This window comes from Thamnophis elegans, chromosome 2, assembly GCF_009769535.1.
Source record: "Thamnophis elegans isolate rThaEle1 chromosome 2, rThaEle1.pri, whole genome shotgun sequence".
NCBI classification, from domain to species: Eukaryota; Metazoa; Chordata; class Lepidosauria; order Squamata; family Colubridae; genus Thamnophis; species Thamnophis elegans.
In genome coordinates, this window is record NC_045542.1 from 49,881,512 (window position 1) to 49,897,218 (window position 15,707).

The 15,707-nt window shown below is 50.7% G+C and overlaps 1 protein-coding gene across 4 annotated transcripts in view; it reads left to right on the forward strand.

The window, feature by feature from the left end:
* SPAG9 (sperm associated antigen 9) overlaps positions 1–15,707 on the forward strand; it is a 112,773-nt gene that overhangs the window by 56,807 nt on the left and 40,259 nt on the right. For all 4 annotated transcript variants that reach the window (XM_032208833.1, XM_032208834.1, XM_032208835.1 and 1 more), the window contains 2 exons: positions 7,024–7,080; positions 14,664–14,837. In XM_032208833.1, coding sequence (XP_032064724.1) covers positions 7,024–7,080; positions 14,664–14,837 — 231 coding nt within the window. The remainder of the gene's footprint in view (positions 1–7,023; positions 7,081–14,663; positions 14,838–15,707) is intronic.

Here is a 15,707-nt window from a genome sequence, read left to right on the forward strand (position 1 = left end):
AAACCACTGTTGACTCCTGGCGACTGCCTGGTCATGTCCCTGGAGTTTTCTTGATAAGATTTCAGATATAGTTTGACATAACCACCTTCCTAGAGCTAAAAGACAGAGTGACTGATCCAAAGTTACCCGGTTGGGAAACCTTGCCTAAGAAGGTCTCCATGCATAGAACTCATGGGCTCCAGGTTTCCAGCCTGGCATCTTAACCACTATACCAGACTGGCTTTCACTTCAGAAATGAGCTATGAAAAACAGCATAAGTGTGGTACAGAAGAGGAAAAAGTGGGTTTTATTATTTTATGTATTCTGTTGAGATGGAAGAAGTAAAGAACAAGAAGCAAGAAAGTTGTTGCAGGAGCAGCAGAAAAAGTCGAAGCACCAAGAAGAAAAGCAGAGTGGTAAAGTAAGGGAAAGAGAAAAAGGAATAGCTAACTGGAAAGCAAAAGTGGATGTGGCACTTGGTCCTTAGAAGTTTGATCCAGTTTCTGCTGTGGGAGTGGAGTAGCTTCGTAACAGCTGTTTCTTGGGAGGGATACCACTGGGAAGCAGCATGCCATTCGTAGAAAATAGGCCTAATGCCAGGTTGCTATTTCTGAATGAAATCTGTTTCAGATTTAAAACTGGCCAAGTTGGTATTCTAATTGCAGTAAGACAGATGACATGATCACTCTAGGAATAGATTACTGATTACAGCTGTGCTTCTGGTGTAAACGAACTTGACATGGAGAGGCAGTTAAATAGTAAACTCTAAACCTATCTAGGTCCTGTTGAACATTTGGCTGGCTTTGACCTTGTTGCATAGAGCTGAACATGCATTATAATTTTCAGAGCATAGAACATTTTCTGCTGGCCATGTGTGTGTGTGTGTGTGCGCATGCGCGCACATATTTATGTAATTCATAGGCCTTCAGATTAATTTAGGAAAAAACTTGCATGATAAACAATTCAAAGAGGTAGCGGTTCCTCTTCATTCAATGTGCTCAAGTGAAAGCTATGCAGACATCTGTCTATGAGGCCTTAATTTAAATTCCTGCACTGAGCAATGGATGGTTTTGGTGACCTAAATGTCCTTCCGTTTCCATGATTCTATGATAAATATGTTGATTAAACATCTGTCCCACTTATTGAATACTATAGAATTTGTGATCATAGCCATAATTCATTCTATAACTTGGGTTGCAACCCAATTTGGTTGAGACCCGAAATTTGACGCTTACAAAAAAAATGGCGGGGAAGGGGAAATCAGCCGCGAAAAAAGTGGACTTTTTTTTGTTGAAACCCCATTTGGTCATGGTCAGAAGCGTTCGTGATCAGAGGTTCTACTGTATAAGACCATCCATTTTTGGCAGTAGGCATGCCAAGATACCTTTCCACGTCTCTATTTGGCTTTTCTCAGCTCCTTTCTGATCATGTTCTTTTTAAAGTGGTACCCAGTTGTGTGTGGACACTGAATTCAAGTCAGTGTTAATTCTTGGTTGACTGCTTGGATAAGCCCTTGCGGTTTTCTTGGTAAGATTTTAGAAGTTTGCTTCTTAGGGCTGAGAAGGAGTGACAACCCAAGGTCACTAAGCCAGCTTTGTGCAAAAGGCAGGATTAGATCTCAAGATCTCCAAGTTTGTAGCCTGATGCCTTAAACCCTACACCAAATTGGCTTTCTCCAATTAGTTTGAACTATTTTTTTTTAAATTTCTATTTAAGGTAAACTATATCATCCCTATTTTGTTGCCATCTAGTGGCATGATAGGTTACTGTTTAGCAGTTAGTTTTTACAGAAAACAAAATCATTCATTTTTATGATTAGGTTGAATTTAGACATTTAGACATTTTTAGACATTTATTACGATTTATAGGCCGCCCTTCTCCCTGAGGGGACTCAGGGCGGCTTACAATCATGGGAAGGGGGTGCAATAATACAAGACAAACAGTGAGTAAACAAGATAGATAATAAAACACCAACTTGCATTCAACAGTCAACCAACACTCGGGCGGGTAATTTAAAAACTTATCCCCAGGCCTGCTGGGAGAGCCAGGTCTTAAGGGCCGTGCGGAAGGTCTGGATGGTGGTGAGGGTACGAATCTCAACGGGGAGATCGTTCCACAGGGTCGGAGCTGCAACAGAAAAGGCTCTCTTCCGTGTAGTCGCCAGTCGACATTGACTGGCAGATGGAATCCGGAGGAGGCCCAATCTGTGCGATCTAATCGGTCGAAGGGAGGTAATCGGCAGAAGGCGGTCTCTCAAGTACCCAGATCCACTACCATGGAGTGCTTTAAAGGTGGTCATCAATACCCTGAAGCGCACCCGGAGATCGACAGGTAGCCAGTGCAGCTCGCGGAGGATGGGTGTAATGTGGGCGAACCGCGGTGCGCCCACTATCACTCACGCGGCTGCATTCTGGACTAACTGCAGTCGCCGGATGCACTTCAAGGGCAACCCCATGTAGAGCCCATTGCAGTATTCCAGCCTAGAGATCACAAGGGCTCGAGTGACTGTTGTGAGAGCCTCCCGGTTCAGGTAGGGCCGTAACTGGCGGACCAGGCGAACCTGGGCAAATGCCCCCCTGGTCACAGCCGACAACTGATGGTTAAAAGTCAGCTGTGGATCCAGGAGGACTCCTAGATTACGGACCCTATCTGAGGGGTATAAAATTTGACCCCCCAGCCTGAGTGTTGGGATGTCAGCCAAATTGTTGGGAGGGAAACACAACAGCCACTCGGTCTTGTCCGGGTTGAGCACGAGTTTGTTAGCGCTCATCCAGTCCTTAACGGCCTCAAGGCCCCGGCTCATCACGTCCACCGCTTCATTGAGTTGGCACGGGGCGGACAGATACAGTTGAGTATCGTCCGCATATTGATGGTATTTTATCCCGTGCCTCCGGATGATCTCACCCAGCGGTTTCATGTAAATGTTAAATAGTAGGGGGGATAAGACCGAACCCTGCGGCACCCCATATGTTAGGGGCCTCAGGGACGATCTCTGCCCCCCGACCAACACCGACTGCGACCTGTCCGAGAGGTAGGAGGAGAACCACTGCAAAACAGTGCCTCCCACCCCCACCTCCCGCAGTCGTCGCAGAAGGATACCATGGTCGATGGTATCGAAAGCCGCTGAGAGGTCAAGGAGAACCAGGATGGACGCATGGCCTCCATCTCTGGCCCTCCAGAGATCATCGGTCAATGCGACCAAAGCGGTTTCAGTGCTGTAACCGGGTCTGAAGCCGGACTGGAAGGGGTCAAGATAGCTAGCTTCCTCCAAGGCCCGTTGAAGCTGGAAGGCCACCACCTTCTCGACAACCTTCCCAATAAAGGGGAGGTTGGAGACAGGACGATAGTTGTTTAAAATGGCTGGATCCAAGGACAGTTTCTTCAGGAGGGGTCTCACCACCGCCATCTTAAGTGCGGCGGGGAAGTGCCCCTCCCGAAGGGAGGCGGTCACGACCGCCTGGATCCAGCCATGTGTCACCTCCCTGCTGTTGGCAACCAGCCAGGAGGGACACGGGTCCAGAATACAGGTGGAGGCACTTACAGCTCGAATGGCCTTGTCCACATCCCCAGAGGCAACATCCTGGAACTCAACCCAGAGATGGTTTGCCAAGTAATCCCCCTGTGTCTCGGCTGGATCTACGGCGGTGGAGTCCAAGTCCGAACGAAACCGAGCAACTTTGTCCGCCAAGAATTGGGCATAGTCCTCAGCCCTACCCTGCAAGGGGTCTCCCGCATCCCTCCTATTAAGGAGGGAGCGGGTGATCCTAAACAGGGCGGCTGGGCGTGACTCGGCGGACGCTACCAAGGCGGAGATATGCGTTCTTTTGGCAACTCTTAGTGCCCGGATGTAATCCTTGGTGCAGGTAGTCAAAAGTGCTCGGTTCTCCTCGGACTTATCGGACCTCCACAGGTGCTCTAGGCGTCTCCTCCGGCGCTTCTTCTCCCGGAGCTCCTCGGTGAACCAAGGAGGTCTCCGGGATCCGCTGACCCGGAGGGGCCGTAGTGGCGCAATCCGGTCAAGAGACTCCGACGCCGCCGAATGCCAGGCGGCAACCAGAGTCTCCGCCAAACTGTGGGCGAGAGTGTCGGGAATTACCCCAAGCTCCGTCTGGAACCTCAAAGGGTCCATAAGTCGCCTGGGGCGGAACCACCTGGTCGGTTCCTCCTCCCTACGGTGGGGGTTTGGCCTCCGGAAGTCAAGCCTCAGTAGGCAGTGGTCTGACCACGACAGGGGTATGATCTCATTACCCCTCAGACCAAGATCACGCATCCACTGCTCCGAGAGGAATACGAGGTCGAGCATGTGACCCGCTGTATGAGTTGGGCCCCGAATTACCTGGGTCAGGCCCATGGCTGTCATGGAAGCCATGAACTCCTGCGCCCCATCAGAGCGTTCACCGAGCGATGGCAAGTTAAAGTCCCCCAGAACTATAAGCCTGGGGAGCTCAACTGCCAGCTCGGCTACCGACTCGAGGAGCGAGGGGAGGGATGCTGCAACGCAGTTGGGAGGCAGGTACGTTAGCAGTAAACCAGGGCTGGGTTTCAACCGGATCGCACCGCTCCCTGCGATCCGGTTGGTCGCCGAACCCGGAAGTAAGTAACTTCCGGGAACGGCGAAGCCCCACCCCCACGCCCGCGCGCACCCGCACACCCGCGCCCGCTCCTTACCCGGTTTTTTCGAATTTCGCGCTTTCCACGCATGCGCAGAACGCCTGCGTGATCCTCCAGGAGCAGCTGGAGCATCGCGCAGACGCTAGTATGCATGCGCGCGTGCACGAGGATGCTGCGTGCGTGCGCGCGTGCCGCGTGCGTGCGTGAGGACGCCGCCGGCCTCGTTCCAACCGATCCGGTTGGAACGGGGCGAGAAACCCACCCCTGCAGTAAACCCACTTGACCCTTGAGGTCCAACTTTATCAGCAGGGACTCACACCCGGCAAGCTCCGGAGCAGGGACCCTACGAGGTAACAGAGACTCCCGGATAATAATAGCCACACCGCCACCCCTTCCCTGGGCTCTCGGCTGATGAAGCACCTGAAATCCCTCTGGGCACATCTCTACAAGGGGGACTCCTCCTTCTGTGCCCAGCCAGGTTTCAGTAATACATGCCAGGTCTGCCCTCTCGTCAACAATTAAGTCCCGGACGAGGGGAGCTTTGTGAACAACAGACCTGGCATTTAGCAACAGCAGCCTGAGACCAGGGTCCTGACTACTCGCGCCATCTGGTCTTGGAGTGGGACTCATAGGGCCGGAAGGAGGGATCTCTGTAATGTAGCGAACCCTCCTTCCCCGGTAATGGCTTGCCCTAAAGTCCCCGCCATATGTGCCCCTCCCTGTTATGACCGCAATGCTCCGACCCTCTCCCGTGGCCATAGTCCCCCCGACCACCCCGGTGACCCCCGCAAACCCCGGCAGGTCCTCCGAGTCAATCATACCCAAGCTCTCACACAAGCAGTCCTCACGAGTAATTAAAAAACACAGATTACAACAATAATAATAATAAAAGTGAGATCATTCACGCCATCCCAGACAATCCCATGCACTCAACATACCAGTTTAAAAAATTAAAATTTAAAAATTAAAAGTTGCGCAAGTTGGCAAGTCCGTACTAAGCTTGTGATAGTCCAAGGGGTCCTCCACCCTCCCCTAGGGGGGGAGGGGGGGGAGAGGTACTCCACTCCTCTCCCTTCCTATGGCAATTAATTGGCAAGATGGTTAAAGGCCCAGTTCCAATCCACTGAAAATACATAGAGGGGGGAGGATGGTGCCTCCCTCCCTCTGGTAGGATTGAAAAGTCCCAGGAGTCTAGATGATTTAGGGGCCTGCCAAAGATGTTAAGTCCGGACTGCCAAACGTGTAGTAAAAGGCAGAGTCTGAGTGGCTGCAGTAGTGACACTGGGGCAGAGAGAGGTGACACTGATTGAACAGATGTAGTTCGTTCATACATATAAAAATCCGTATAAAAATCCGAGAGCTGCAGTTGCAGTAGTGGCCACTGGGGGGAGTCCAAGCTGCCAGCTTGTTGTCTCTCCGGAGTAATGGCGTCTAATACAAAATGATAGCAATAGTGGTGACTAATGCGATACTCCTGAAGTAGTAGCAGCAGTGGATGGCACTGGTCACCACAGGAGGCCTGTCGTTGGGTTCCTTGAGTCCCAGTCCGAGCAGAAAGATGGTCAGGCAACGTGGGGCCTCGTAGGGACAGCGGCAAAAGCGAAAGAAAACGCCGCGCCAGGAGGGAAGGGGGGGAGTCCACAGGGCTATGGTGGGGGCAAGAAGCCAGTCCCCCAGTCCCGATAGGCATCTCTCCTGGGCTCCCCACCCCCTCTTCGGGGCACACACCAACGCCTCGGCACTGCTCAGTCAAAGGAAAAGTCCAACACTTCCCAGGGCAACGGGGCCGAAACCGCCGCCTCTCGCACAAAGCCGTCTCTGCCGCCGCCGCCAGCCAGGGGGAGGCAACGCCGTCCAGGAGCCGCTCAAATGCAGCCCCCTCCTCAAATAGTTACCTCCCTGAAGAGCCCAAACGTCCGTGCTCTGCAGGAACCCCTCTGCTTCCATGTCCAGGGTCCTGGTCATCCGAATTATTTCTTTGCTGTCTTTCGGTAGCCGGAGCGGTAAGACTCGGCAGCCATTCTCATTCTCACGCAAATTTTCTGCATGAGGAAAATTTCCAGTTACAAATTGCAGCAAAACAAATTCATTTTGTTCTCATGTAGTAGGTATACTTTCAACCTGTACAGGTGATTATTGTTATTGTTGTGAGTTAGTTATTGTATTGGATGGTTGCAATTACTTTTCATAGGGGATACAGTTGAATTTAAGAGGGGATACAACAGTGCACAAATGCTGATTTTCTTCAATAATACCATATCCTCATGTACAGCTGTGGTAGGTTTTTTTTTTAGTCTAAATCTCAAATTCTGTTTCAGAATTTGGAAAACTGTTATTGTGGATTTACTTATAAAATGCCAACATGGTTCCAACTGTATGAAATGCTCAGGTGTGAGAGATGTTATAATCTGGGCTTTTTATTATTTTCTTTAGGGCATCAAGAGAAAATCCAGCTATGCAGGAGAAGAAGAGATCGAGTCTTTGGCAGTTGTAAGTATAAAGATACAAATACTTGCATTTATTAGAAATTATATTATTACTCATTTAGGGACCTTTAATTAGTAATGACTACCCATTGTTTTCTTTTATTGTCTAGTATGCCAGACAGGTAAGATGTCAAAGCTGAATTATATTGTAAGATGCATCCTGAAACACTTATTACGCACTTAGCAGAGAAACATAATTATCTTTCTCTAATTGTGGCAGTTTAAAACCATGCTATTTGTATGCTTACTGACTTCAGTTCACAAAATCTGTTTGAGAGGAGTTCAGATTTTTGCTTCTTGCTGTTTACTACTAAAGCTATAATTACTAAAATTGTACACAAGAGATTGCATGACTGTCCTGTGTCCTCAAGAGGTTTATATTTTATTTTTGTGAGGAATAATTTAGGATTATTTGGTTGATGAAAACGTTACAAACTGGAAAAATTGCAGGGCTCAGCTGCTAAAGATTCATAATCCTGCAGGTTTGTGTCTTCATAATACTTTTATTGCTCCTCATGTTGTCTGTTCTTACTTCTGCTGTGGTATTGGACTGATATACAGGGATTATAAATCTCTACTACCAAGACTGATTTATGAACATGATAATCCAGTATGTTTGGATATATACCCCCTGATTTTAGTTTAACTAGACATGTTTTGGATAGTCTGTTATTAAAAAAAAGAGATGAAAACAAGATTTATTGAAAAAGTAGGGAAAGAAACAAGAGGAAATGGGTGAAGGGAGCAACCTTCAAAGATGTAACAGTGAACAGGTCATGAATTTCAAAAGTTGAGTGCATTCTGAAGTGCATGTGCCACTGGCTGAGACTGCTGAAGTTGGGGCAAGCCCACTATAGAAACCTGGTTACTGGGATGGTGGGGGCAAGGGAGAGGTAAGCCTCATTCCAGCAGAGCCTCCACTTGAGGCCAGCTGATGTTGGCAATCCCAACAGAGGGGAGATGAGACCATGAATGTCAGAGGGAGACAGCAATTCTGGAATACAGTGGCCTCTTCACCTTGGCCATGCTGTGCACAGCAGCCAAAGGACAGAGATTCTGGGTAGGGGAGATAGGTGGGGAGGGTTGAAGCTAAAGCATTCTCCTGTGTGCTGCTTGGGGAATCCAATCATGGGTTAACTTTGTCCATTAGCCTAGAGACTGAGTATGTAAATTTTGACCACACCTCCTCTGACTGGACTGGGTCAGTTTTTTTTACTCAGTCCAGCCTAACGAGACGCATCTCAATTTTCTCTCTAGACTAATTGACAAATTTCATCTTCTAATTGGATTCAGCAATCACATACTGCGGTTTTAAACTGATCTATTTACTCAGAGGTGGAGGTGGCAGTTCGCTGCCAGCCCAGACCCTCCCCGCCGTCGGATCTCTTGCCTGGGATCGGGAGCTGCGAGGTCCATAGGCTCGTCACGCCGGGACACAGCAGCGGCGCTTCCAAGAGTGGAGTTTGGTGTTCCCCCCCCCCCTCGCTTACTGTTTGTGCGCGTCCTGGGCTGGTGCGCCGCCCTGCGCCGTTTCACGCCAGGAGCGACCCGCCTGCGCGGCGCAGTTCACCCCAGGCATCGTCCCTTGCCACATGGCGTTTAGTTGGACGGAACAGCGGCCGATTTTGCCACGGGGCTTGCGGCTTGCAGGATCCCCAGGCATCCATTCAGGGCCTTGGCGGTTTGAATATTTGCGCCATCTGGGGCGGTTGCCATTTTGAATCGGGATTTGCGCACGCGCCGGAATCTGCCGGAGGAGGCGGGGCGTGTAATTTCGCGCCCAGGTATTGGCGCCGCCCCGATGGCCCTCCTCTTTCCCTCACTTGCGGCTTGCTGAGTCAGTGAGGAGGTCGTTTTTCAGCACAGCTTCTGTTTTTCACGTGGCACTTTGTGTGGTGGAGTAATTCGTGGCGTTTACTCATTAAACGAGGTTGAGCCTTTCCAAATCCCTATATCTCATTGCAATGGCAGACCAGTCTGTATCCAAAGGTACTGTGGAGCCCACTTTTGAGCCCCGTTCCCCTGGCGAGGGAAGGCCTAGCCCAAGGCCCGGCAGGGCCGTTACTAGGGCCACCAGCCATAGGCCTCGGGCCTCATCCGCCATTAGGGACAAGTCCCATAAGCGCAAGGATAAGATCAAGGCGCCATCTAAGGCCTCTGGGGCACCTAGCAGCTCACCCCCGGTGCTGATTTCGTAACGTGCTTCCCCAGCGCACCCTACATAGCAGGGTTGTTTTCCTGATATCCAATTGCCTCGGGCTCCCATTTCTGCGGAAGGGGTTTTGGGGCCCCAATCTCCTCCTCCCATTTCGGATCTAAGTGTGGCTTCGGCCCGCTCGCCCCCGCATGCAGGGCCTTCTGCTACGTTCACTCCTACTGTTGCAGGCCTCAGACCAATGGAAGGCCAGGATTTGGGCCTTCCTCCTGACTTGTACCAATTGATATCTGCAGCTATTTCTAGGGGGGTAGATGTGGAGCTGCATTGTAGAGCCCAGGTTCCTAGGGCCACTGTGGCCCAGACTGGCCCTGATCCCCAGGCAGTGCAAGGGGATTCGTCTATTCCTCAGACAGACCCACCTTCGCCTCTACCCTCAGTCTATAGCGAGGAGTCGGCCTTAGTGGAGGAAGGTGAGGTTATAGATAGGAAGTTTTCCGATGATGAAGGGCTACCCCTGGATCAGCCTACTGCCCCTGGATTGTTCCGGCACTCTCTATTTAAGTCATTACTGTATAAGGCTAAAACCACCACCCACATGGGGGAGGCAGCCTCTAAGGATAGCACAGCTGTGGGGTTAGATGCAACTGAACGCCTCTTTGCTGAGCAAGTGGCTTTGCAGGATGTTATTCCCTCACCCAAACTCTTTCTAGATCTGATTCAAAAGCAGTGGGATCAACCGACCGCGGTTAACCCATCCAGCAATGGGGATAGGAAAGTGTACACTTCTACTCCAGAATTGGAAGGTCTTCTCCAGTTCCCCATTGTAGATGCTCCTATTGCTGCCCTCGCCTCTCCTGCATTGATTCCACCAGAAATTTCGGAGGGTTTGAAGGCAGAGGACCGTAAGGCCGAGACAGTCATTCGCAAGACCCATCAGGCTGCGGCCTGGGCCTTACGCTCAGCTACCGCGGTGTCCTTCTTTAATAGAACCTCCTTGGTCTGGCTTAAGCAATTGCACAGTAGGCTTGCCCCAGAGGAAATGCGCCTTCACCAAGATATTACCAAATTGATGGCAGCCTTGGAATTTTCTGCGGATGCCACTCAGTGTAGCAAAATTCGCCTCTCGAGCTGTAGTCTCTAACGTGGCATCTCGGCGCTTGCTGTGGCTCCGCCATTGGCTAGCTGATATCAAGTCCAAGTGGCGCCTTGCATCCACGCCCTTCAAGGGTGGAGCCTTGTTTGGGTCTGTTCTAGATCCCATCCTCATTGAGACCAGGGATAAGCGTAAGGTTCTCCCTTCCACCAGTGGCCGTGCCAGTAGGAGACAACAGCCTTATAATAGGCGACAGCCCTTTCGGGCCGGGGACTCCGGATTCGCCCCCGCTCCCTATGTTCCTCACTACAACAGGGGTTTCTCCCAGTCCCAGGATCGCGGCCAGGATCGTGCGGGCGCCAGGGATAGGGGTCGCCAGCAGAATCAGGCGCAGTCCCAGGCTAGGAGGCCATTTCGTGGAGTTGGAAACTGGTCCTTTCGGAGGTACCGGTGACTCACAAGGGGAAGAACCCATAGGAGGGCGTCTCCTGGCCTTCGCTCATCAGTGGGCGGAGATCACGTCTGATGCCTGAGCCCTTCAGGTCGTGAGGCTGGGCCTCACTCTAGAATTTCTCTCCATTCCCCTGAGGCGGTTCAAGTGCCCCGTACCCAGGTGCCCAACAAAAAAGCGCCTCATGGACGCCAAAATACATCACCTTCTCACCATCAGGGCTGTAGAACAGGTACCAAGGGGTCAGGAAGGGCTAGGATTCTATTCCATCTTGTTCCTTGTGCCCAAGAACTCGGGGGGATGGCGGGCCATCCTAGATTTGAAAAGGCTCAATCGGTACATCAAATATCAAAAATTCAAAATGCAATCTCTCAAAAGCATATTGGCCTCCATCCGCCAAGGCTACATGATGACATCAGTCGACATCAAGGAGGCGTACCTCCATGTGCCCACCCATCAGGCACATCGGCGATTCCTACGCTTCCAGTTCAATGGCTGTCACTTTCAGTACCGGGCCTTACCCTTCGGCCTGTCATCAGCCCCGCGCACGTTCACCAAACTCCTGGCAGTCGTAGCGGCATCACTTCGCTCGGTCCCAATACGAGTGAATTGTTATTTGGACGACATCTTGGTTCTGTCCTCATCTCGGGACCAGGCCCTAAGAGATCTGCAGGTCACGATGACTCACTGCGCAGTCATAGTTTAGTTCTCAACCTCCCCAAGAGCTACCTGCAGCCAACCACATCGCTGCTTCACCTGGGGATCATCATCAATTCAGCGACGTGCGAAGTCTCCCTGTCTCCAGAGAGGCGACAGAGCATCCAGCACCTGACAAATCAGGTGCTATCTCAGAGACACTTGCCATTGGCAATGCTGTCCAAATTACTGGGAAAAATGATTTCTTGTATCAACGTGGTTCCCTGGGCCAGATTCCATGCCCGCCCACTTCAATGGTTCCTGCTTCCCTTCCAAAGGGCGCACACCAGCCATTCCCAGACCAAGGTTCGACTCCCACACAAGCCTCTCAGGTCCCTTCGATGGTGGACGTCCTCCAAGCTCCTCCAAGGGTGCTCCTTCAAGGAACCGGACCACATCCAGATTACAACGGATGCCAGCCTCTTTGGGTGGGGGGCCAATGCCCTGGACCGAGTAGCTCAGGGGCGCTGGTCGAGTCAGGAACTGTCAAACAGCATAAATTGGCTGGAGCTACGTGCCATCCGCCTAGCTCTCCTAGAGTTTCGGGACATTGTATCACACAACCACGTGCTGGTTTTGACTGACAACGTTGCCTCCAAGGCCCATGTCAACCGCCAAGGGGGCACCCACTCCAAGGCCCTGATGCTGGAGGCAGAGAAGCTACATCACTGGGCGGAGAACAGGCTATTGTCAATCCGGGTAGAGCACATCTCGGGTGTGGCCAACACGCAGGTGGACTGGCTGAGCAGAGCTACCGTGGATCAAGCGGTATGGCAACTCCATCCCGACCTCTTCCGGGAACTCTCTCGCCGGTTCGGCCGTCCCGAGGTGGATCTGTTTGCGCAGCCACACAACACGCAACTACCGCACTTTTACACCAGGTACCAGACTCCCGGGGCAGAGAGGGTGGATGCTCTACACAGTCCATGGCCAGCCAGCCTCCTTTACGCCTTTCCCCCTCTCCCGATCCTTCCATCAGTCATCCAGAAGATCTTGACGGAACAGGCGGAAGTGCTGTTGGTTGCCCCGATGTGGTCCAGGCGGCCCTGGTACGCATACCTTGTGCACCTGTCGGTTTCACGCCCATGAGGATTACGGATGACCAGATCCAGCTCAACCAGGGGGCTCTCATCCACCCGAACCCCCAGCTCCTGCAGTTAGCCATGTGGCACGTGAGCGGGCCATTCTGACCGGCCTTCACTATTCAAGTAAGGTTATTGACACTATCCACGCGGCCCAATGACCATCCACTACACGTATATACGAGGCCACTTGGCAAGCCTTCTGTAGGTGGTGCCGCCATGCCGGGGCCGACCCCATCAAGGCTTCGGTGCCTCAAGTCTTAGACTTCTTACAATCAGGACTCGATAAGGGCCTAGCGCCCAACACACTTCGCCGACAGGTCACAGCATTATCCATGGTGATTGGAGGCAGTCAGGGCCGTTCCTTATCCCAGCATTCACGGGTCAAGGCCTTCCTGAAGGGTGCGACTAATCTGAGGCTCCGACGGTGCACCGTTATCCTACCTGGGACTTAACCTTGGTGCTTAGGGCACTCACATCTGCCCCATTCGAGCCCATCTACTCTATCAGCATTCGGTTACTGACGCTTAAGACGGTGTTCCTGGTGGCCATTACATCAGCCAGAAGGGTGTCAGAGTTGGCAGCGCTCTCTGTTCGTGCGGATCTCTGCATATTTCATCCTAACAGAGTGGTGCTCCATTTGGACCCTGCCTTCCTCCCGAAGGTCAACACGTTGTTCCACAGGGCTCAGGAGCTCGTCCTCCCGGATTTTTGCCTGCATCCTTCCCATCCTCAGGAGCGCCAGTAGCATCATTTGGATGTTCGCAGAACCCTCCGATGTTATGTGAAGCGCACGGCATCATTCCGGAGGTCGGAGGCACTGTTTGTTTCATTCCAGCCGTCGTCCATGGGACAGAAGGTGTCCTCCCACACCATCGGCCGATGGTTGAAGGCGTGCATTGCATTAGCGTATGACAGCCATTCCCGACTGGTTCCCAGGCGTATTACTTCTCATTCTACCAGGAGTGCGGCCACCACGGTGGCCTGGGCTACACAAGCCTCAGTGGAAGAGATTTGCAGGGCGGCTACTTGGTTGTCGCCTTCGCCATTTATTAGACACTACAAGGTTGACGTGTATGCCTCGGCTGAGGCCTCCTTTGGGCGGAGAGTGTTTCAAAGGGTTCTTTCTTCTGCGGAGGATCCTGACCAGCCTAGTTCCCGCCCTGGGACTTAATTGCTTTGGCATGTCCCATGATTGGATTCCCCAAGCAGCACACAGGAGAACGACCGTTGACTTACCTGAACGGTCCTTCTATGTGTGCTGCAAGGAGAATCCAAACCTGCCCGCAGTTTCAGCTGGCCAGGGCTCCACCTTGACTCTGACTCTATGACTAACCTTGCCTTTTTCCCTGACTGGGCTACTCTGGACATGACTTTGAATACCTGTTTTGGCTATGGCCATGAGTGACATTGACATACATCTTTCAATGGCTGACTTTGTGCAAAACTGACCCGGTTCCAGTCAGAGGGGCATGGTCAAAATTTACATAGTCTCTAGGCTAATGGACAAAGTTAAGCCATGATTGGATTCCCCTCGCAGCACACATAGAAGAACCGTTCAGGTAAGTCAACGGTCGATTTGCTCAGGGCAGGAGAACATGACTGCGGGACATTTCAACTATCATAAATGTGGGCTAGTTGCCAATCACCCAAGTTTTGATCACATGACTAAGGGAGCTTGCAGTCCTTATAAGTACCCATTTATAAGTAAATTTTTTTCAGTGCTGTCAGACCTTCAAATGGTCATAATCTTAGTACGACCTTAATTATCAGGGACCAGAGTCTTGTCATATTTGATAATGCGGCATCATCTTTTTGTGCATCTCTAAAGAAAACCATTCCTTCTTTTAGAACCACAGTTTTAGATATTTGACTAGCCTTTAGCTATCCTCAAAACATTTTCGACTTGAAGGCATATGGTTTAATTCTGATGATCTTCATAGCTACCTTCTAATGGTGTGGCTGTATTGAGCAGTGAATGGCTCTTCTTTTCTGCCCTGTTTTGTGTAAGGCAGTGTGTTCAATGCACATGTACATGTAAAACTCCGATGATCAAGAGGCTGTCTGTACTTATATATTCAAGTGCTTTTACTTTTTTCCTTTCCAGTTTTAGCAGATTATTCAGTTCATCGGGCAACACTGCTAAGAAACCAGAACCACCAGTCAATGTTAAGTACAATGCACCAACCTCACACATAACTCCTTCAGTCAAGAAAAGAAGCAGCACCTTATCTCAGCTACCAAGTGACAAATCAAAAGCTTTTGATTTCCTCAGTGAAGAGTAAGTTCTGTTTTCTTTACAGAGCAAAAATACGTGTAGGCAGAACTTACCAACTATATAGTGACCAGTGACATGTGGTGAGGTTTATGGCTGGTAAGGAACTGACACAGTGGTGGATTTCAAATTTTTTAGACTTGTGGACTTCAACTCCCAGAATTCCACAGCCAGGCATGCTCAGTTCCAATTTAAAGCGACAGCATTTGTTTTTCTCCTTTGCGAAAAAGTTTCCTTCATTCTTTTTCTTCTCCTCCTCCTTTCCTCCCTCTCTCCCTCCCTCCCCCCTCTCTCAAACAGACACACACACACAGAAGTTGGATTGGACTATCTCCTTCCCCCTCTCACTCTCTCAAACAAACACAAACACAGAAGTTGGATTGGAGCCAATCCAAGCCTTTGATTGCAGGCGGAGCCACGTTGCCTTTTCAAACTTGTAATCAGTGAAGCTGGACTTATATAGTTTTATCCAGCTGTGTGTGTGTGTGTGTGTGTGTGTGTTTGAAAAGGCAACGTGGCTCTGCTTGCAATCAAACTACACTTGGGGAGAGATCTATGCTTAAGGATGAAGTTTGAATTCCTCCCCCTCCCTCCGACCCACATGTACCTTTTCCAGCTGTTTCAGAGAGGATTTCAACTCTGCTTTTGCCTGTCATCATGAAAAGAAAAAAATGTAAAAGGAAAAAGGCAAGAGCTGAGATCAGGCTGAGCTAGTTGCTGCCAGAGTCACCGTGGATGACTCTGCTTAATTGTTTAAAAAAGCCTCTAAAAAAGTGCCCTCTACAGGAGGAGGCAGGAGAACGACATGCCTCATCTACATCAGGAATTTTTAGGCTTTTAACCCTTGCTTAACTCTGCTCGAGTGATCATAAAACG